A 20,818-nucleotide genomic window follows, 5' to 3' on the forward strand; every position below is an offset into this window, starting at 1 on the left:
TAACCTTATTATCCCTTCCCTTATTATAGTCTATTATAGACCTATCTATAATAGAACCTTACCTTATTATAATAGAGTTATAACTCCTATAAGTATACTAGGACTACACTATTTTTAACTCTTTCTACTATTCTATCTACGCTATCTAAGCTATTATTCTACCTATTTAACTAGAAAAAACTATATATATATACTATATACTATTTAGGACTTCTAGGGAATTACTAAGACCCTACCCTAATTAATGGTATAGGGTCTTAGTAATTCCCTAAACATTTAGGGTAGTATAGGGTAATACTAAGACCCTATACTATACTACCCTAACTAGTCCTAATAGGATGTCTATATATAAGTACATATTCTATAGCTTGCTAAGAAAAGCTAGTCCTAGCGCGTTAACTTCTTACCTTTAGCCCCTTATAATCTTCTATTACTAACGCTATCTTATCTACTTTTGTCTACGCTTATAAGATAAGAGACCTCTACTATTAGGACTACTAGATTTACTAGATCTATTCGTTTAACATTAAACGGATAGCTACCTTACTAAGCTTAGGCTAGCTAATATATATAAGAGCCTATATAACTATCCCTATAATACTAACGTTTATACGCTTAGCTACGTTAGAAAGTACGACGTCGCTACTAGAGATTTCCTAGCTAGTAGTATCGTATCTATAGTAATTATAACTAGTCGTATAAAGTGTATATATAGAGACGTTAGCGTAGTTCTACTTAGACGCGAGCGGAGCTTATTACTAAATGAGCGTAAATAAGTAGTTTTACATTTATGTCCTCTATTATTATAGGATAAAGGTATAGCTTCTATACTATTAAAAAAACAAACTAATATAGATTAGTAGTACACTCTTATAAAGTACTCTAGATATAGGCTAACTAAGGGCCTAGAGACTCGTCTCTACACTGTCTTATAAGACGTATACGGCTACATGCTTGGCTAGTGTCTAAGCGCGAATACCCATTCGTTTCCAAACTTTATAACAAATAAGATAAGCAAGCTAACGACAGGCACGGCAGATAGGAAGATACTAACAATCGTAAACCACTAGTATTTAGACCGCATACTTCTCTCGAGAATTTTATCCGCACTCTAGTAAAACGACCAGATCTCGCCGCTAGAGTAGAGTCTCTCAGATTACAGAACTACTACGATGAACTTAAATTATGTAGCTATAGCGTATTTGATATTGATGATCCCGAGGAGGTTACAAATAATGACCAAGGACAGCTTGAAACCATTCCTAATACCAAACGTCTGCCTTTCGATCCTGCACTTGGAGAACTTTTCCTAGTTGCGACACGAAAAGTCACCGTCCTTAAGCCTAAAGACCGAGGACTGCGGGATGCCGATTCGCAATGGCCATGGACAAGCTGGCTAGAACACATCCAGAATGGGGGAGAAGGAGCTGAAGTAGCACTTTTGCTTACCCTAGTGCCTGATCTCCGTTTTCTGGACCTCCAATCCTCTTACGGAAACCTTGGATCCCATGTTCAGACCCCCTGCCACAACCTCCTAGCATTTTGGAATTCGCGTCAAGATGTTCACTTGGCCAACTTGGGTGTTTTCCAATGGGACCTTGCAGATTTCGAATTCCAGTATACTTCGTCGCCACCAATATTGTCGAATCTGCAGTCCCTGATTCTACGATCAGATGGTCACCCGCACCGGACAGATATACTCAGGCTTGAGAAGTGCCTCAGTCTATTGACTCTTCCCACACTCAAATCGTTTGCTAGGATCCAACTCGAAGACCGAGTCGGCGCCGATCATTTCAAAGTATCACTCGCCCATCTGCACCATCTGGAACTTGATCGCTGTATGCTATCTTCAGACAGTATCTTGACACTTTTAGAGGCATGTGAAGGACTTCAATCATTGGAGATTGCATTCGAGAACCCAGACACAACCGAAGTCGAAGTGGACCTAGGTGAGGATCTTCTATCAAGTCTCTACAGCAGATCGGAGACGTTGGAGCGGCTGGCGTTGTTGATGCCAAACGGATACGGCTTCGAGCATTCAGTCGAACTACCTACTCCCTTCGACTTGCATCCACTGCAAAGTCTACGGTATCTCGAGATCGACATGTATGTGCTCTTCGCCATGCGAGATCTTGTGCACTACTCGGAGCAAAAATTGCGGCAACAGCTTCCTACTGCGCTTGAACAACTCATCCTTCGTTGTTGTAATAGTCTCGTCATGCCCCAGCTCTCAAATTGACTCGATGCAATCAAAGACTTTCCAAGTCTCTGTTACCTCACTATTGGGCTTGAAAGACCACCTAGCGAATGTCGAGATACATACAGAGCGAGAACTCAAGAATGTTCTCGAGAGGACCTAACCATATTCAGAGATATCGTGGAAGCCGCTGGCATCCGCTTCGACTTCTGGAATGAAGCAGCTCCTAGAGCGGACCTCACACGGGTCCGCGCCTACTTCTGATAGTGATAGTCTAGTAAATGGGGAACAAACGCTGTAGATTCTCATGTCCGCATACCCAACCTCTGAGCGTTCTTCGGAAGCGAACAATTTATTGGCGAACGAAGGTATTAATGAGGCCAATCACACCGACGAGATTGGGCGAGAAGAAGAAGAGAAACGAGAAGAAGACGATGCAGATGATGAAGATCACGAGCATGAATAGATCCGGCCCAAAGGGAACAGAAGAACATACTGAGGCGATTCGAGTGATGACGGTGTTGATACATGATTCGAATGCTCCAACTCTACTGAAGACGATTGATAGCTTGCTCGAACGAGTCTCGCTCGTCCATGACCTCGATTCCAGACGGGAAATTAGTCTGCAACGCACCCTTGGGTTCTTCTACTAACTCATGATCTGAATCTTCATGAGGAATAGGGTCCCTATCCCGATCTTCTCCCAGCATTATCCCGTCATCCAGTATGGGACCCGGGTTCTCATCTCCGTTGACACGCAAGTCCTGCATAGGCACTCGAGTATCAACAGTCTCTCTAGCCTTTCTCTCGAGATCACGCAAGGCCGCAAAGAACTGCTCCTTCTCGCTATCGCCGTTTCGAAACCTCGAGCTGCGCAAGCGAGAAAGTTTCAGAACGATGTACAAAACTAATAAGACAAGTGGCTTGAGAAAATATATGTCAGTCATGTACGTATATCTGAATGATAACTGACTTACCCCTATGTACACCTGGAGCCACCTTGCTGGGTAGATGTGTTTTCCGTTCCACCAACTCGCTGTATTCAGGAGAAGGACGATGATCAAACAGCTGATCAGAGCAAACCAAGCATAGAAGGGTTGACCCGGCGATTTCTTCTCTCTGATATGAGGTCGTATGGTATTGTACTTACGTCGCCTGGTATGTCACACTCTGTTTAGCTGATGCGAGGATACTTGTCTGAGAATACTCACAGATGATCAAACCTAATATATGCCAACGCTTGAGATGCCCAGACGAGGAGACATCCCACGGTACCCATCGCACTCAAGACATCTAACACCTGGCCATTCGTAGTGAAAGGTGCCCAGTAAAAGATGAGGACCGAAAAGATCAAGGCTCCGGCGGGTATCTGACCGAAAGTCGCTCCTGCCGCTCCATGATGACCTCTACCTTTGGTGACGAAGCCTAGCCAGCTCAGTACCCACGAGACTAACCCGGTGTTTTTGTCGATGTCTTTAGTGAGTCCGAACATGGTACGTGAGGCGACATAGAGGGCAGCGTTAGCAGCACTCAATACGACAAATATGAGACAACCAGTAAGTGCATCTCGTCCAACCCTGGAACCCACATTCATGAGGGCGATGACAATCGGAGGTTTGTTGAGCTCTTTTTCCGGAAACTCTGGCAGTGTTCTCGGACCTCTACATCGGATGTTCTCCTGGGGATTGGGCTTTTGACCACGATACAAGGTAGGCAGACGAGGGTCTTGCCAGCTCACACTAAGAACAGATCCACAGACGCTCAGCAAATATAGCCCTGTCATACACCACGCAATGAGCCGGGCAGGCGGCTTCACGTGTTTCCTGCTCTTTGCTTCGTATGCAGTGATGGCGACTGTTTCGACACCGATGAAGGCGAACGCCGCGGTCGGGACGGCAACTAGAAAGGCTTCAAACCGGCTGTTAGCGATGATTGGATTTGCTCGAAACCCGTCGTCAATGCAGCTTGTTCCTGTGGTTTGTGGATTGGTACCGACTCGACCATAGTCGACCGCAAGCGTTAGGAAGAAGACGGCTATGAGGAACGTGATTTTCGCAACCCCAAACACTGTCTCGACCATGCCAACCCACTGCATCTCTGAGTTAGCCATCTGAAACTGATTAGCATATACGGCAGCTGCTGACTTACAAAGACTCCCATGTAATTCAAACAGAACAGTACCAAAGGGCTGACGAAGTAAAAGATCACCCTTTGATAGAGTTGTAGAGTCGCCTTGTCATTGATCCAGAGGGTGATGAGACCGCCAGCGGCGCTGAGTAAGGATTGGAAACCCATTGCATATGTATACCTGTACACCCGTTCAGCTAGGCAGAGGGGTCGAAGAGTTCGTGAATCCTCACCAGTATGCAAAGCCAACCACTTTACCAAGGTCCTCGTCCACAAAGGCGGATACAAATTCGAGAAATGGATTGGAAACCGGCCACAGCTCAATCATCTCGGCAACACCATCCATTACTGCAATGGACACCAAGCCCACCAGGCCAAAAGCTAGAATAGTTCCGGCTGGTCCAGACACGGAGAGCACCTCACCAATGCGAATGAAGATCCCCAATCCGATGGTAGCACTGGCGCCTATCATCTAGGATCATCGTTAGGACTGGTCGTTGTGAGAAGAATTATTCGAAGTTCGTACGAAACTCTGGAACCACAAAAGTCTCCGACTGGATGGAAATGCAATTAGCTTGGAGAACACATGGCTTGTGTGGATAACGGACTTACGCCAATTGAGGGCGAGGAGAGTCCCCGTCACTCAAGTCAGGCATATTCTGGACAGGAAACATGTTTCTGCCCACGTTCATCGCGGAATTTTGCTCAGCGAATAGAGGGCGAAAAAGAAGAGATCGGAGGAAATGCGAGGGAACCAATAGCTATTGCACTTGTAAACAGTACCTAGGGTGGGGATGGGTGCCTGAAAGCCACATGATGCAAAGTAAGCAAGAGGCAGCTGGCCGCAGCTGAGGCTGAGCGTAGAGATAAAGCCATCAATAGTCGGCTGCATCGCACAGAATCACCTCATTCGCATTCCAGCCTTAGAGCTACATATCATAACATGGGTCAAACGATAAGCATTCGCCGCGAAAGACGTCCACCTCGCCGCGAAAAACACCCACCGGTTCAGCCTGGTTCTATAAAATCTTCCGAGAATGAATTTACCGGTTATCCGTATCCGATGGAGATTGGTTCAAAGCAGACGGGCTATGTCGACAGAAAGCTACTCGAGGATTATCTCGAGAAGAAGTTCCCTTTGGATCAATTCCCTGACTTGACCGGGTCAAATGACAATCGATTTCAAATTCATGTGAGGCATCACTGCATGTGACCTCTTCTGCAGTACTGACTCTATTTCAATCTCAGCGCCTGAACGATATGTACAGGTTCAGGTCGCCCCAAGATTTCTCAGGAGTAAGTCCGGTCCGATATTTGACCTATACAGATCTGATGCTGATGATACGAAGGAGCAAGCGTACAAGTGAGCGATCATGGGTATGGAACCGTTTGGCCTTACTAAAACGATCCAGGGAATTGATCAAACAGACCAAGCTGAGGAAGCAGAAGTGACATGGGGCCAAAGCCTTGGTGGCGCGGAGCTGAAAGTTCCAAGCATTGGCAAAAGGGACCAAGGATGACAAGTCACAAGTCGCACTGATTCGACCGGTGTGGGGAACGATCATGCATGGCCGATTTTCAGGCATGTACAGCCTTGTGCATAAGCCTCGGAAGGCGCAGAAAGAATAGTGGTCAATGCAGTACTGCGCCCTGCTGATTGCTTTTTTTGGTTGAGGGCAACATATATGTCGCTCGATGTTTAGTTCCGTTTTCAGAGCCTCTTAGTAAAGATCGATAATTATGGACCAATGGCAAGAGTACCTCACTGAGTGGGACGACTATGACTTCACACATTTCGACGAAGATGGTTACTCACAGAGGCTCCATGAGCTCGCCGAAGATATCTTTCAAGAAGATCCGTCCGCTGTGCTGGTTAATCTGATCGACGTTTGTCGTGAGCTCGTTCAACAGAGATATCGCTCAAAGTCCACTATCGCTAACATAGCTCAAGGCGACCCTGAAAATATCGTTGTCCGATCTTTAGATACCGAAGAAAAAGTCGAAACTCAGTTGTTCCAAGGAAACCGACCGGCTCGCAGGATCATGTCTGTACCACTTCTCCTATACTTATCTCTGTTCTAACATACGATCACAGATCGCTGTGCCAGGATGATTCGTTGGAACCACTCAACATCACCCTCTACTGGATGAAGCGTATCTTGCACCATTACCGAATTGTGCCGGATTTCCTCGATATCCTGTTCCAATTCGGATATCGGCCATCAGTATTCCAGCACAACTCGAACAACCTCTCTTTCCGGAGATTCTCTGATGGAAGCTACAGTATGATTAGAAAACACTCCAGGGCCATCACGGACTGACAAGCTCAAGGCCTCTGCTACAGCTTGACTTATGTTGAAGCGAATGGGAAGCCTCCTCCCAGCGACCCTGTTTCCAGGCGACAAACAGGCGTGTTCCATCGTTACGATACTAAATCGAAAAATGAAGTGATTATCTGCCTGCATCCAATGCAGGATAGTAAGGCTGAGCAGCATCTGAATCGTTTGTCTTGCAAGCGCAGCTCCAGAAATCCTCTCGATCTGCATTGCGCTATAATTTCCTCGTATCTTCCTAATTGGGGGTCCTATGTCGAAAGTCTTGCAGTAGAGCTAACGTCCTTGGTGAGTCGATCATATCAGATGTGGTGACTAGTCACTAACAGTAAAATCAGCGGGAGAAAGTTCTTACTGTTGACATCAAGGGGCATTATCCCATTCTCAGGGAAGAAACTCTTGCAACACTTCGGACTCTGGAGGATAAAATTGTGTTTCGTGCTTTAGGTGGTCTGGAATCTGCCATCAACATCATCGAATGTCTACTTGACTTTAACAGCAACCTTCACCAAGACCGGAGTGTTGACGAACCGGCTTTTAGAGGAATGCAACATACACTCTGTAACCATCTCAAAGCGATGAATGGCCACAAAAAGAGTGTTGAAGTTATGGAGAAAAGGATTAAAGCCACTATTGGAAATGTAAGTCTTTGCTTTCTGGGGAATACTCGTTATTGACATCCCGACAGTGGTCTTCACTGCTTGAACTGAGAAACCAGGCCATCGAACTGAGAAACCAAAAGATAGCTGAACAGTTGAACGAGCAGGTATACAAGCTCAACTGGACGATGCTGGGATATACTCGAGAGTCTGTTGATGACAACACGACTGTGAAGTTGATCACCATATTTTCTTTGATCTATCTTCCGGCATCTTTTGTAGCAGTAAGTCATCCAGACAGGGGAAATACGATACAACGTACTGACCCGTATAGTCTCTGCTGGGGATGGAGTTATTCAACTTTGATGAAGATACAAGAAGATTGCAGAGAAGCGATGATCTGTGGTTGTTTTTTGCACTGGCCCTGCCATTGACGGCTGTGACACTAGCAATTGGGTGGATATGCGTTCGAAAGAGCAAAAATCAGAGGAAGCAGGATCATAATTTCGATGATTCAATCCATGGAATAATGTTGGAGACTATCAAGACCGGGGGAGTTCGAGGTTAGGTAGCATGGTGAGGTGGTTGAAGGAATGTATCGAGTCCGCGGCAAATATCATTTATTTGATTTGTCTTGCATCAAATAACCCGGATATTCAGCTGCCGCGTGTAATCACGCATATAATCGCCCAGACAGTTGTGATTGGGCGTGTGATATGCAGCCGATTAGCCTCGCAGCTGCCGTCGAGTGGCGAGCGGCGGAGGTGCGCTTGCCCTGACTGCATTAAGGCATCATCGTCATTTCCATTCTCATGTCCACCATAATTTCCGGTCCTTTAACACTCACTTTGTCCGATCGCACATAGAATTCGGTTCCGCAAATACCAGGCCACAAACGTATAGGAATAATTCCAGCGGCGCCACTTGCTCATGCCTCGAGAACAAACGGCGGTGCGGTGCGCATCGGGTACCTGACAAGATGTCGCCGTTCTCATTCCTGTCCTCCAAAACGAAAGCAACCCGTACCGTCAAAGAGGCGCGCCTACTACTTGAGGAGACGAAGCGACTGTTAGACCGAGCTACGCAGAATCCAGAGCACGCATTATCTGACGGATTCGTTGTTGAGGCAGATCTCGAGAGGATATGGACCGAGACCCGAGTCAAACAACTTCTGCGACTCTGCTGCAACTGTCCGGAACGCAATCTTGATCAAGTCTCGGCTACTGTCATTGAGCACTACCTCAAAACCATCTCCATCCTGACCTACATCTCGTGGACGAAATGGCCCATATTCCCGGATATATTCATGGGCAAAAGCTCTACCTGGGAGTTTGCGCACAAGCACCACCGTAGTGATGAAGACCTGCCTTTCACATCACTGGACGAGCTTCGAAGTGCGAGATTCATGGACACGTTCGGCTCTAGCTTCTACCAGCATCAATATCTGTTCATTCCAATAAAGATTGGAGACCCTCAGCCCGTTGTAAACGAGGGCAAATGTCCCACAAGCCTACCAGACCCCATCTGTGCTATATACACAGAGCATTACCGTCTTCCTGTCATTGGAACCACACGAATTGGTGGTGGAGCCTCCGGCGAGGTCTTCGAAGAAACCGTGGCGTCCGGCTGCATCGCTTTGGGTGATGATGCTTGGAACAAGAAGGCATGTATCTCGCGCGGGCTCAGAGATTCCAATCACTAACATGAATCTTTCAAGGGCAAAAATGTCGCTCGTAAACACATAGAGGCTCAAGAAGCCTTTGACACCGAGCGTGGAGTGATAGAACAACTGAGGAATTGCAAGCTGCAGCACGAAAGCATCACGAAATGCTACGGTATGGTGGTCCGACGGGGCAGACACAAAAATCAACTCGACATATTTTACGAGCTAGCCTCGTCCAACTTGAGCCAGTTCCTTACCTCGAACAGTGTCGGACAAGGTTATCAAAGGCATGACTTCCAATCCGACTTGCTCAAACAAGCGGAATGTCTTGCTTGGGCTCTTGCGCATTGCCATGAATACCTTTACGATGACGACCGAGGGCCTCTTCGTCTTGCTCACAATGATCTGAAGCCTGAAAACATACTGGTGTTCCACGACACAAGGAGTTTGACAGGCGTCTTCAAGATCGCCGACTTTGGCCTGTCTAAGGTCAAGTTGGCGGTTCATGAGGGGCAGTTCCTTTCACCAGACGGTCGGACCAACCAGTCGATCACAACTGCTCGACGTCCACCCGGTGGATATACTGCCCCGGAGATCGTGAAGGAGGGTATCCAGCTCACCAGCGGTGGTAGTCGTCACTGTGATATGTGGTCATTCGGATGCATTCTCAGTGAGATTCTTATGTACTCCATTGGAGGCGCAGGCCAGGTACTTGCCTTCAAGAATCTGCGGTTTCCAGGAAACTCCAATGACTATCGCGACGACAGCTTCTTCGAGGAACTTCGGGAGCGTGGCCACTTCCGACTGAAGGAACCGGTTTTCAGTCACCTCCTTCAAGTACGCGGTCAGTTTGGCGAAAATTGCTGGGTTGCACAATTCGTCGACCTTATCTTCGATACACTGGGAGTCAATAAAGATCCAGCTAGTCATGGCGCCATCGTCCAGTCTTCCAGACCGAAAGCTTCGGAGATTCGAAAGCGCCTACGACTAATATGCAACGCTCAAAGATCCCAGTCCCAGGTCCCTCGTATTGACACACCCGGACCTTCTGCATCTCCAAGTGTATCGCAGAGATCAGTGTTTAGTGAGCACTCTCAACGACCGAGTAATGATGGATCGTCAATCGCACGCAATGAAACCAAAAGCTCGAATAGAAGCATTTCCACATCCTCACAGTCTATGCAATCTCCTCCGTCGATGCATCTTAGCCCAAGTCGGGCTCGTACAGATCTATCGGCCAGAGACATGAAGAGTGCTAAGCTCAGCCCTGATGCTAAATACCTAGCATTGTGGTCAAGAAGACAACTCGTCGTCCATTCGCTTTCTACAGCCTCGAAGAAGGTGCTCCTTCGTTGCGACGTCTCGGCCCAACCATCGACCAAGATCGAACTGGTGACAATGTTCGAAGACGAGGTTGCAATTGGTGTAAAGAGCCCAGACGGTACAGAAGTAGGTTGGTCATCTCGATGATTACAGTCGTTATGAGCTAACGATTGCTTCCCAGATCAGATACTACGACGTTTCGAACGAGAATCAGATCGGCCCACCGCAACAACCGAGGATCTTCAAGCCTGAGGACCCCGAGGGACTTATCGATATCTTTCTAGGAATGGATGGAGCTGTGATTCTATGGTATTCCGACTGTGTCAGGATCGGGTCATCACGCACGAGGTAAGGCAATTGATATGGCAAATGATACTGGCGCTGACTTGGGGGCAGCATTGAAAGTCTCGATGCCGAGTATTACAAAAAGATGGAAAACACTTCCGATATAGCCCACAAGCCATCTGTTTCGCTCAATGGCCGTTGCTTGATGCTCTGTCACAACCCACGACCTATCGAGGACCCACAGCTGGAGACATGGTGCACTTACGACATCCCTGGCAGCTCGCTCACTTGGTCCACACCAACTAAGGTGGTATGTTTGCAACTTGAGCACACGTGTAGTTGCAACAGCTGACACATACCATAGCCCCATCCTGATGTTGGTGGAGATATTATGCCAACATTGATGATACCAATCCAAGACAATGTCGCAATGTACTATCCTTCGGGTACTGTCAAGTTTTTTGATGGCATCACCCATGTCAGCAAAATCGACAAGAACGTGCTGTGTGCTGCAGCCACCAGTTTGACTCCTGGAAACCCGCTAATAGCTCTATTTGTATACATTGTGGAAAAGAAAAAAGGCAAGCCTGAGATATACTGTGCGGACGTTCAGAGATCCGAAAGCCGCATCTCGTTGGAGAATCTGCGCAAAGCAGCGGACTACCCAGGAAAGATGAAGTTGATACCAAGTATGGGGTTCAGCTGGGTGAGCGACGGAGGGCCGCACACATTTTGTCTTGTGCTTGCTACACCAGATGGCGTTGTGAGATGTGTTGAGTTGCCTGGTATTGAGCGGAGACGGCTGTGACGTTTGTTATTTGGACGGGTAAAGAACATATGGGAGAGCAAGTCAGGCATCCAGAGGGCTGTTGCACGTCGGCGGGATTAGTGGTGGGAGTTTTGTTTCTTTCTTCTTTTTCTTACAGCGTTTGAGATACACCGAGTGTTTTATTTTCAATTTGTTGTAGCTAGTTAATGCGTGCAAGCATCTATCTTTTCTAGACCAATCGGATCGGATTACTATTACTCTCCGACATTTCTCATTATGCGTCTCTTCCTAGTTACTAACCCGTGATGCTTAGGTAAGCTATCTCTAGCAAGAAGCGAGGATGGTGGCTATATAGGGTAGTAATGCATAAAGAAGGCGCAGGTTATAGCTGTATCTCGACCCTACTTAGGGCTAAACACCTAAGATAGAACTAAGGGAAGTAGAAAGGTAGGCTTTATAGCTATTAGACATGTTCTAAAGGCGCTTATACTCGATATTGGCCTTTAAAAATTTAGCTTAATCTAGCCCTTAGTAATTAAATTGCTCGAGTAATAAGGTAGCGCTTATACTTAGTATAAGCGGCATTACTCTATATTTAGTTAACTTAATGTAGTATAGCGTCTACTTAGCGTAGGTAGCCTAAACCTTATATCGTCGTAGTGTAGCTATATAGACCTATTACTTACGTTATTACTATAGATACTATATATTAGACTTATTATTTTATAATTAGTTATATTAATAGAAGGAGAGGAGACTAGTAGTACTAGTACTAAGAGGAATAAGTAGTTAGTTATAAGCTATATATTATAGTTATTATTACTTTTATCTTACTTATAGTAAGTATACCTCTTTCTTCTTCTTCTTCTTATAGAGGGACTTAAATTAACCTTACTATTAATGATAACCTTATCTTAACTTAATAATTAACCCTCGAGCTTACCTCTTATCCTATACCCTAAACTCCCTTTACTAATAGTGCTTATAGCTATCTTAGGGTTACTAGAAGTAGTAGTAGTAAGGGTACTTACTTAACTAAGAAAGATAAGACCCTACTTACTTAATTATTAGTTCGTTATTTTAATAAATATCCTATGTCTAAGACTAGGTTCTAGATTACCGTTACTCTTAATTTCTAGGAAGCTTATAAGGGTATAAAGTATACTACTATTTCTTATTAGCATAGGATAGCTAATATTAAGGCTAAGCGCTATTATAAGTATACTATTAAGACTAGTAGTAAAGAGAAAGTAGGAGATAGTTCCTTAAACTAAGCTATTAATAACTAGATCGACTATATCGATAATCTTAAGTAGAAGTAAGATAATATTAAGGAGACTACTACTACTAACTAGGCTAATATTAAGCGTACTACTAAGTAGAGATCTAACCTTACTACTCGCCTTTGTAATAAGGAGGTCCTATAGCCTCTTACTTTAAACTAAAACTAGCTTAATCTAGATAATGTCGAACCTAGCGAAATATCTTCTTATAAGACCCTTACTCATTTAAAGCGCCTTTAAGGAGTAGAGACTAACTAGATTAATAAGAAGTAGAAGAAACTTACTAATCTAAAGATCTAGAGGGAGATAGTAAGGGCTAAGAAGGCGTAGGATTATAAGTATAAGTATTAGTTTATAGAGGAAAAGATAAGAATAATAGATAAGAGGTTATTAAAGAAGATATGCTACCTTAAGGCTAAGGGTATTATATATAGAGAGTACCTAACTAAGAGCATTAACTTATAGCTATATACTAGCCTTAATAAGGACACTACTAAGAGTAGAAGGTTAGCGTACAAAGAGTATAAGTTATTATTAAGTAATAAGAAGGAAGAGATTATAGTCCTTACTAGATATTATATAATAGATACTAGAGTTAAAATAATTCGTATAAATCTATATAAACTACTCTTCCCTAGTAATAGGAAGTGTAGAAGACCTAGAAGGTTTACTATAGAAATTAAGAGGCTTATAGTAGAACCCCTAAACGAATAGGTAACTCCTTATAACTTAAATTAACTTAATTATATAGGGGTTAAGAGCTAACTATAAAGTTAAGCTTTCCCTTCTACTAAGAGATATATAGACTATCTTAGCTATACTCTAGTAAGGGCAAAGATAGCTAGTAGCTTATCTACTATAACTATACTAATTTTAACTCTCCTACTTAGTAGTAGTAGATTAGCTTATCNTAGCCGGATTCTAACCCGAATCCCGAGAGTTATCTTCCGTATAAGGCTTCTTCGTAGCGCGGTTCCCGTACGTCTCTAAAGCGTAGCGCTTCGGTTACGCGCCGCGGTCGCCTACTATAGAGTTCTCGATTCTCTCGGCGAGGGATATAAGTTCCTCTCTTAACTTCGGGGTATACGCCTAGCAAACGATAGCGTTACGTAGGGCCGGTCTTAGCTTTACGAGGAGGTAGCGCCTACTCTACGTAGGCGTATATAACTCGTCGAACTCCTTCTCGAGGCTATCTAGCTATAAGGCGAAAGCGGAGACGCTCTATTAAGCCCCTTAAGTAGCTTATTCGTAGCGGAGCATTAGCGTTAGTTCTCGATTAGCTAGGTCGGTTACGGTGTTTATAATGAATTCCTTAAACATTAGCTATATGCCGGTTTCGATAGCGCCTACGTTCTATACGCGCATCGCCTTTACTTCGGCGTCGCCTTTTAGCTAGAGGAGGGCGTAGACGATCTTATCCTTATCTCGGATAAACGAGGCTTTATTATTTAAGAAGGCTAACTCGAGACGATAAAGGAAGAGCTTTACGTCGTAGAGGTCCTTTCTATAGAAAGGCGGGATGTCTAGTTATTTCCTCGACTTCGAGCCGCCTAAGTGCTAGGTATAGTACGCCTATTCCTCGCCCTCGGAGGGAGTAATAGTCGAGTACGTAGGGCTCGTCTCTCTTAATCCTAGCATTCCGCTAGGGGTGTTGCCTACGTAGAGGTCGTTAACCGTTAGCTACTATACGATACAATTACGTTCTCGGAGCGCTAAGTACTCGGCTCGTAGTCGTTCCCTCGTAATTATACGTCGGAGGTCGTCCTCGTCGACGCTTACGTCGTCGTCTATAGCCTCTAGTATGTCCCCTACGCTTATAGGTTCTTTAAGGCTAGGTATCGCGTAGTCTAGATTAGTACGTCCGTTAAATGGGTCGCGAGACGCTATCGGTACGCCCGCGGGGAGCGATAGAGGATCTATAGGCTACTACCTAGGTAGAACGAATAGAATTATAAAGGTATAAAGGTATATAGCAACGTATGGATTACTCTTAGACAATAGGTCTGTCTATAGCTAAAGCTATTCGTTGCTCTACGTAGGGTAGCTATAGAACTCTTCTTATATGCTACGCTAGCGTGTCGTATAGGAAACGCTAGCTTAGCGAAAGAGAGAGAAGACTAGGGTAACCTGTCCCGTTATAGTCCGCTACCTCCTACTCCTTAGTTACTTTAAAGCTTAGATCTTAACCTCTTATTACTACTGCCGTCGTAGGTTATAAGGCCCTATTAGTAGTTTCTTTAGCATCTCTAGACTAGCGAGAACTATCTAACTAAGCGACCGGCTTAGAAGGCATTACTCGCTTAAACATAGAGACCTAAGAAACAGACATTAAAGAAGCAAGGGCTATAATCTTAGCTTTCTCGCGCTTTAACACCTTTACTAGATCTACCTTTAACTTAGTAAACCTTCTTAATAATGGGATTATCCTTACCTTAGTACTCTCGCCCTAGTACCCTAAGTTAACATCATTACGGATTACCGTCACTAAACGTTACTCTAGAGCAGCTTTAGAGGGAACGACGAGTATTAGAGATGACTACTTAGACTTAGGGTTCTTAGAGCTCTTAAGGCTCGATAGGGCCGCTAGCGAGGCCGGTCCTTAGAGAACTAAGTTATAATAACACAAGCGGCTATGTTTAGCATGCTTAGCAGAAGGAGTATATAGCTTATAGGGGAGTGCTGCTACCGGCGCCGCAGTTCAATTTTATGAATTCTTCGTAACAGATATGACTTCTAAGAATCCACCATCTTCTGACCTAAATCGACCCTCCGCACGGCCCTTTTCCCTTACTAAATCGACTAAAAACAGGGCTACGGCGGGCGAGCGGATCCTCTCTGCGGGGCGGCCATACCTCGGCCGTAACTACCAGGTAAGTTACTGGGAACTTACTGGTCAGTTACCATTTGGTAAGTTACTGAACCGACCCCTATATGCATCCGACACGGAAGAGGCGGCCAATCGCCGTGGATGACAACTGTCGAGCATCGCGCCGTCGTACGTTTGTACAAAGTGCATGCCGGTTGACGCGAGCATAGCCAGAATGCGCGCGATCGAAACACTTCCTCAAGTAGGTATCGCAGTGCCAGTACTGGCGATTTGTGGATATATAAATCAGGTCGCTGATGAGGCTCGGGTTTCAAGACGCTCGAAATCATCAGCGAAACTTCATGCGTGGTTAGAACAATCGAAGCGATCATGGACAGCACTCTAGGATTTGCGCTTCTCCAAAGTTCACATCGTGCTGGACGAACGTCAATCGGAGGTCCCCAGACAGACAGATGTCAGCTGGGAGACTTGGCAACCGCTAAAGCTATGGCTTGAAAGCCTAGTGGTGGTGACCTTTCCCAGGAGCCGGGAGAGGTCGATGAGGAGGCTGGCAGCAAGGCAAAACCGGTAGGGAACTCCGATCCGAGCAGACCGCTAGCGATCAGATCAACAAGCGAAAACGAACCGCACAGCTGCGATGTCTCCATCTCGGTAGTCCGGTGCACAAGTGCCGAAGACAAAGCTGATCACAGATCGCACTTGAAGGAGAGATTGATAAGTTGGAGCAAGACGGGTGGCCACTTCGAATCGCTCATCCTTGGTCGGCCGTGAGGTTACCAATCAAAGAACGACACCCTCCGTAGCCGGCGACGAAGATTTGCCCTGTCACATTTCGCACGCGGCTTGATCAGCACTCGTGAGAAAAAGGATTGAGGTCCGAACGCGTGGGAGCCGAACGTTGGAAGCCAGGACCAACAGCGTTAGTCAGTCATGGTGAAACGTTGAGACTAGCAGATGGTTTGGAAAAAGAAGGTTGGCGGTTGACGCGCTCCGCTGGCGCAATTGGCAGGCGTTTGGTGAGATGGATTGAACGTCAGCCCTCAAGAAAACTCGGACACGCGTCCACCTGGAGAAAGCAAGAGCAGAGGAGCACAAAGATTCATATGTGCAACAGCGCTTGTCTGCAACAGGAAAAGTCAGCTATTCTTGGCTCATGCAGTCTGTGGCCTCTCGAGTAGCGAAAGACGAGTCGCCAGCCAGAGATCGTGCGAGAGGCTTTAGATGGCTGCAAAGGATGTCAACCTTAACCAAGCCGTTGAACAGGCCGGAGAAAGAGCCGCTTAGACCACCAGTCATGATTCTGTTGATTGTGATGATTGATGATGATGACTCCCAGAAATCAAAGGGTCGCTGCGGCTGTTCACTTTGCTTGCAATATCGCTTGCGCCTGGTGGCGCGTTTCATCCTCGTGTGTGCCTTGTCATGCCTTGCCTTAGCCAGTTTGCACGTGGAGCTGCCGAAGAAAAAGCTTCCACTCTTTTTCTGACCGACGAACTTGTCCGTTGATTCGTCGACTCGTCGTTCTTCGGACCCGCCTGTTTCTGGCGGACAGCATCGCATCATTATATCAGAATGCGACTTGGTTCGGGTATCATTACGAACCACTCTGCATTGATTACAACGTGCATTGCATTCCGCACGGACTTTTCCATGTCTCTTCCTCATCATGCTCTCTCATATGTACAATTCTGATCCTCGGCGGGGAGGCGTATAAGGTCAAGCCGGGTCCTGTCGTGGCGGGCGATCTCGTAAGTAGTGCCCGTTTCACTCTTCTTTTGCTGCTGCTGCTGGCTTTGGTTTGTTTCCACTCTCATCAATTCAATAACTCCTGCACTCGCTTCGAACTCGTCTGCATCACTTTGCTGTACCTGTCGACAACTCTTCCCACGGCGCCCATCTCAGCCGCGCGCCACTCCTTTGTATCTTTTGCTGCACGCCCGTTGAGGTCCGGATTTCCTGCAGGTGTCAGGTCAGGATTGAACAAGCTGCCTGTCCCCGGCAATCCCAAGCACTTTCATACGCTACATGGTAAGGCCCCAGCCCTTTGTTACCCCTCCACATCATAGACATATCACTTCATCCTTGTACTCATCCTTGTCACTCTGGCTGGGCCAAACGCTTCGGCTATACTTCCATTCATATCCTCTGCACTTCTCTCTTTCCGTCTGTTATCTACACAGAAGCTCTTTGGCTTGGCTTGGCCGGTCGCTCCCCGCCCTCTTAGCTCTGATCGGAACCCACATGTGCTTGAGATCATACCTCCTCAACACATTCTTGTACTTGTACTCCATCTCAACACCAGTGCATTCTGTACTGTTTCGGAGTCTTTCCCGCGTTCGGTCCAGATATCGTTGGAGGTTGTCGTCCGAACCTGGTTCACTTGTCCAGAATACATCTTCTGATATACCTCTTCATCTCATCAATTTGCTCCCCAGGCTTCTACATTCTCCGCACATCAACTCCATCATCTTGTTCAATCACTCTCTAACATCAACAACTACAGCCTTATACACAATCGACCCCGTCAGGCATACTGCATACAGCAGCGTCGTACGATATCCGAGGGGCTTCTCACCACAACCGCATAGACTCTCCTAGACAGCCGGCTTCATCACTACCTCCTCCAATCTACCTTCCACTCTCATCGGCACATTCGGTCCCCCCCAATCAATCAACTGGATCTGTGATTCCAAGTCAACCACCTTCCGGTCCACAAGTGTTCACGAACCAACCGGCTCTATACTCTGCTCCTTATAACGCAAGGACCCAGAACTTTTCCAGTGAGTTCAGGCTACAGACATCATTCCAAAGCTTGCATTATCTGACCCTGATCACAGGCCCAGACGCAATGGCGGTTCATCCAGTAGTAAATCGACAGATGTATCCCCCCTCCATGGGGGGTTATCACCCTTCTCATGCGCCATCACCGACATCGATGCATCCCTCACATCAAGATCTTCAGGCTCGTGGCATGTACGGTCATGGCTTTGGATTTCCTCAGCAAATGTTTGCCTATCCTCAGTATGCCTTGCCGACGCATTCAGCATATGCCACTCACCCTTCTTCGCAAACGTATCCTCCCGTATCGCCAGCTGGCTCGGCGATTCTGATGTCTCAACAACCAACTTCGACTCTCCATTCATCCCCGTCCCATGGAGTCTCTGGAAGTCCTCGCCTCAAGATTGAGCCATCCCACCTCAAACTAGAACACCCATTCATGAAGGTCGAGCAGAACGTCATGCAAAGGCCAATGTCAAATATCGAGATGGCCCAGTCTACGGCAGCTCCATCTTCAACTTCATCTCCACCTGCCGGACCAGGGTCAAATACCGCCGCCCCGGGGCCGATCCCTGCTACGACTCCTTTGGTCGTCCGCCAGGATCAGAATGGTGTGCAATGGATCGCATTCGAGTACTCTCGGGACAGAGTGAAGATGGAGTATCAGATCCGATGCGACGTCGAGTCCGTGGTCATCGAGGAATTAACTCCTGAGTTCAAGACCGCGAATTGTGTGTATCCGGGTGCATACAGCGGCAAGGAAGGCTACAAGGGAAACCGACTTCACTACGAAAGCGAATGCAATGCTGTCGGCTGGGCGCTAGCACATCTCAATCCAGCACTAAGGGAGAAGCGTGGCCTCATTCAACGTGCTGTAGATAGTTGGCGCAACAGCAACCAAGATCCTCGCTTGCGCAGCAGACGAGTGAGAAGGCAAGCCAAGATCAACAACCGAAAGGCCCAACTACGCCAACCGGATGGACCGATTTCTCTTTCTCCTGCCGAAGTCCTTGCGTCACGAGTACAACCTGTCATGTCAATGGATTCAACCAGACCACCCCCACTCAACCTAGCTGCTGGCCAGCTACATCATCACCACTCGACGTCGGATGGTAGTGGAGGCGAGAGCGGTATGTTCCACATGTGATTAACGAAGCGCTGCGATGTTACACCTGCTTTGCTAAGGGATGTTTGAATGGCGAGAATTGGGTTGCATGTATCATATAGTGTGGTGCCTTTGGGGCGTTGGACTTGTTGCTTTTGATTGTTTTCAGACCAATACCCATCTTTTCATGATTGTCTCTAGGCTAATTTCTTTTCTTCTTTCATATAGTTAGCAATGAAGCACATTCATTTTTGAGTCGTCAAAGCCCACCAAGTAGTCTTGGTCTCGAATCTCCTGTTGAAGCTTGCCGTCGGGACAGCCATTGCCCTGCATTCTTGTCATCCGTCTCCAGTGAGTTCCACTCCTCGTCTTCAGACAGCCATGGATGGATCAAGTCGGAAGAAGATGAAAGGAAGCCGCCGCTCATCAAGAACGTGCCCGAAGGCAAAAAACGAAAATTCATCTTGGTCGACGATCTCGTACGTGGAACCCGAGTGCGTGTGCATGTGGAGCTTGACAACATCAAAATGGAAGAGATGCCGGACTTTCATCTTCAGAAGAACAGCGTATTTCCACGCCAATTTTTCCCTCGTCAAATGCGTTCACCTTCGTCCTCCCCCAGGTATTCGGACGGGCTGGTTAGAGCAGGCGAAGTTGAGAGAGAAGATGGCTCCGCGAATTTCAACGACGGGGACAACATGGTGCATGTGCCTCTAATGGACGGCTCACGATCAGGACTGTCTATTCCTCTGGAAACCAAGGATCTTGAAAGCAAGGAGCGTGAGCTCAATGAGCTGGGCTATCGCATGAGTTGGAGGCAAGCGAAGACGTTCAACGAAAGACCGATATTCATGCAGAAGTCCCGTGAGTGAGATACCTTGCGTTAAGCGAAACTGAGAACTGATCATGTCATAGTGGATGCCTACCGGGACAAGACATGGAGTGCGATGCTAGCCTCCGGTCAGAACGATTCGTGCCTTGCTTCCCACTTCGAAGTTAGAACGGGCAAACGAATGTGGATAGAGCGAAATGGTTCTGATATTCCATCATCATGATGGTCAAACGCCAATATGCGATGCAACACGGTCACAGATTTTGAGATTGGACACGGTGTATAGATAACAAGAACCACGACGAGATACACGAAGCTACGAGTCAGCATTATAATCTTTTGGGTACTTCTTCGTGAACCCCTCTCTCTTGAGCAGAGTCGCATCATGATGGTCCTTTCGTTCATGGGTTAGAGGTGGCGGAAGTTTTATAGCAATGGGAACAACGATGCCGATCGCCCAACATCTCACAGATGATCATAGTGATTCAACTTGTTCACATGTGCACCTGCTGCGAGGTGTACCTCTATGTTTTGGAACCAGAAGTGCGAATTCTCAAGGTAGTCGTACTCGGGTACTCGAGTACTCGTAGAGTTTTGGGCCCGGCCCATTTGAGTTTCCTCTCCAACGCGGGGTTCAGGGCTGTCGGCGTTTGAACCCCTCCTCGAACTCCTTCCTCAAATGCAATGACTTGATCTT

General features: G+C 46.6%; 4 protein-coding genes across 4 annotated transcripts; 3 read left to right on the plus strand and 1 right to left on the minus strand.

Annotated features, from left to right (window-relative positions):
* Positions 1-2,745: 2,745 nt before the first annotated feature.
* On the minus strand, positions 2,746-5,016 carry M438DRAFT_336614 (uncharacterized protein; the record flags this gene model as incomplete). The annotated part of the gene is made up of 7 exons (XM_029903906.1): positions 2,746-3,120; positions 3,175-3,352; positions 3,409-4,286; positions 4,346-4,505; positions 4,558-4,796; positions 4,851-4,878; positions 4,937-5,016. The coding sequence occupies 7 exons, from the start codon at positions 5,014-5,016 to the stop codon at positions 2,746-2,748; spliced, it is 1,938 nt and encodes a 645-aa protein (XP_029758817.1).
* Positions 5,017-7,596: 2,580 nt separating this feature from the next.
* On the plus strand, positions 7,597-7,829 carry M438DRAFT_346889 (uncharacterized protein). Its single transcript, XM_029905785.1, has one exon. The coding sequence runs from the start codon at positions 7,603-7,605 to the stop codon at positions 7,822-7,824; it is 222 nt and encodes a 73-aa protein (XP_029758818.1). The 5' UTR covers positions 7,597-7,602; the 3' UTR covers positions 7,825-7,829.
* Positions 7,830-8,235: 406 nt separating this feature from the next.
* On the plus strand, positions 8,236-11,595 carry M438DRAFT_381832 (uncharacterized protein; the record flags this gene model as incomplete). Its single annotated transcript, XM_029908908.1, has 6 exons — positions 8,236-8,923; positions 9,035-10,368; positions 10,424-10,590; positions 10,639-10,837; positions 10,892-11,233; positions 11,530-11,595. 6 exons carry the CDS (start codon positions 8,236-8,238, stop codon positions 11,593-11,595), a joined length of 2,796 nt encoding a protein of 931 aa, XP_029758819.1.
* A 6,920-nt stretch (positions 11,596-18,515) lies between these two features.
* On the plus strand, positions 18,516-20,344 carry M438DRAFT_321718 (uncharacterized protein; the record flags this gene model as incomplete). The annotated part of the gene is made up of 3 exons (XM_029902930.1): positions 18,516-19,299; positions 19,518-20,153; positions 20,205-20,344. The coding sequence occupies 3 exons, from the start codon at positions 18,516-18,518 to the stop codon at positions 20,342-20,344; spliced, it is 1,560 nt and encodes a 519-aa protein (XP_029758820.1).
* Positions 20,345-20,818: the final 474 nt, after the last annotated feature.

This window comes from Aureobasidium pullulans (assembly GCF_000721785.1).
Source record: "Aureobasidium pullulans EXF-150 unplaced genomic scaffold scaffold_13, whole genome shotgun sequence".
In the NCBI taxonomy this organism is placed as follows: domain Eukaryota; kingdom Fungi; phylum Ascomycota; class Dothideomycetes; order Dothideales; family Saccotheciaceae; genus Aureobasidium; species Aureobasidium pullulans.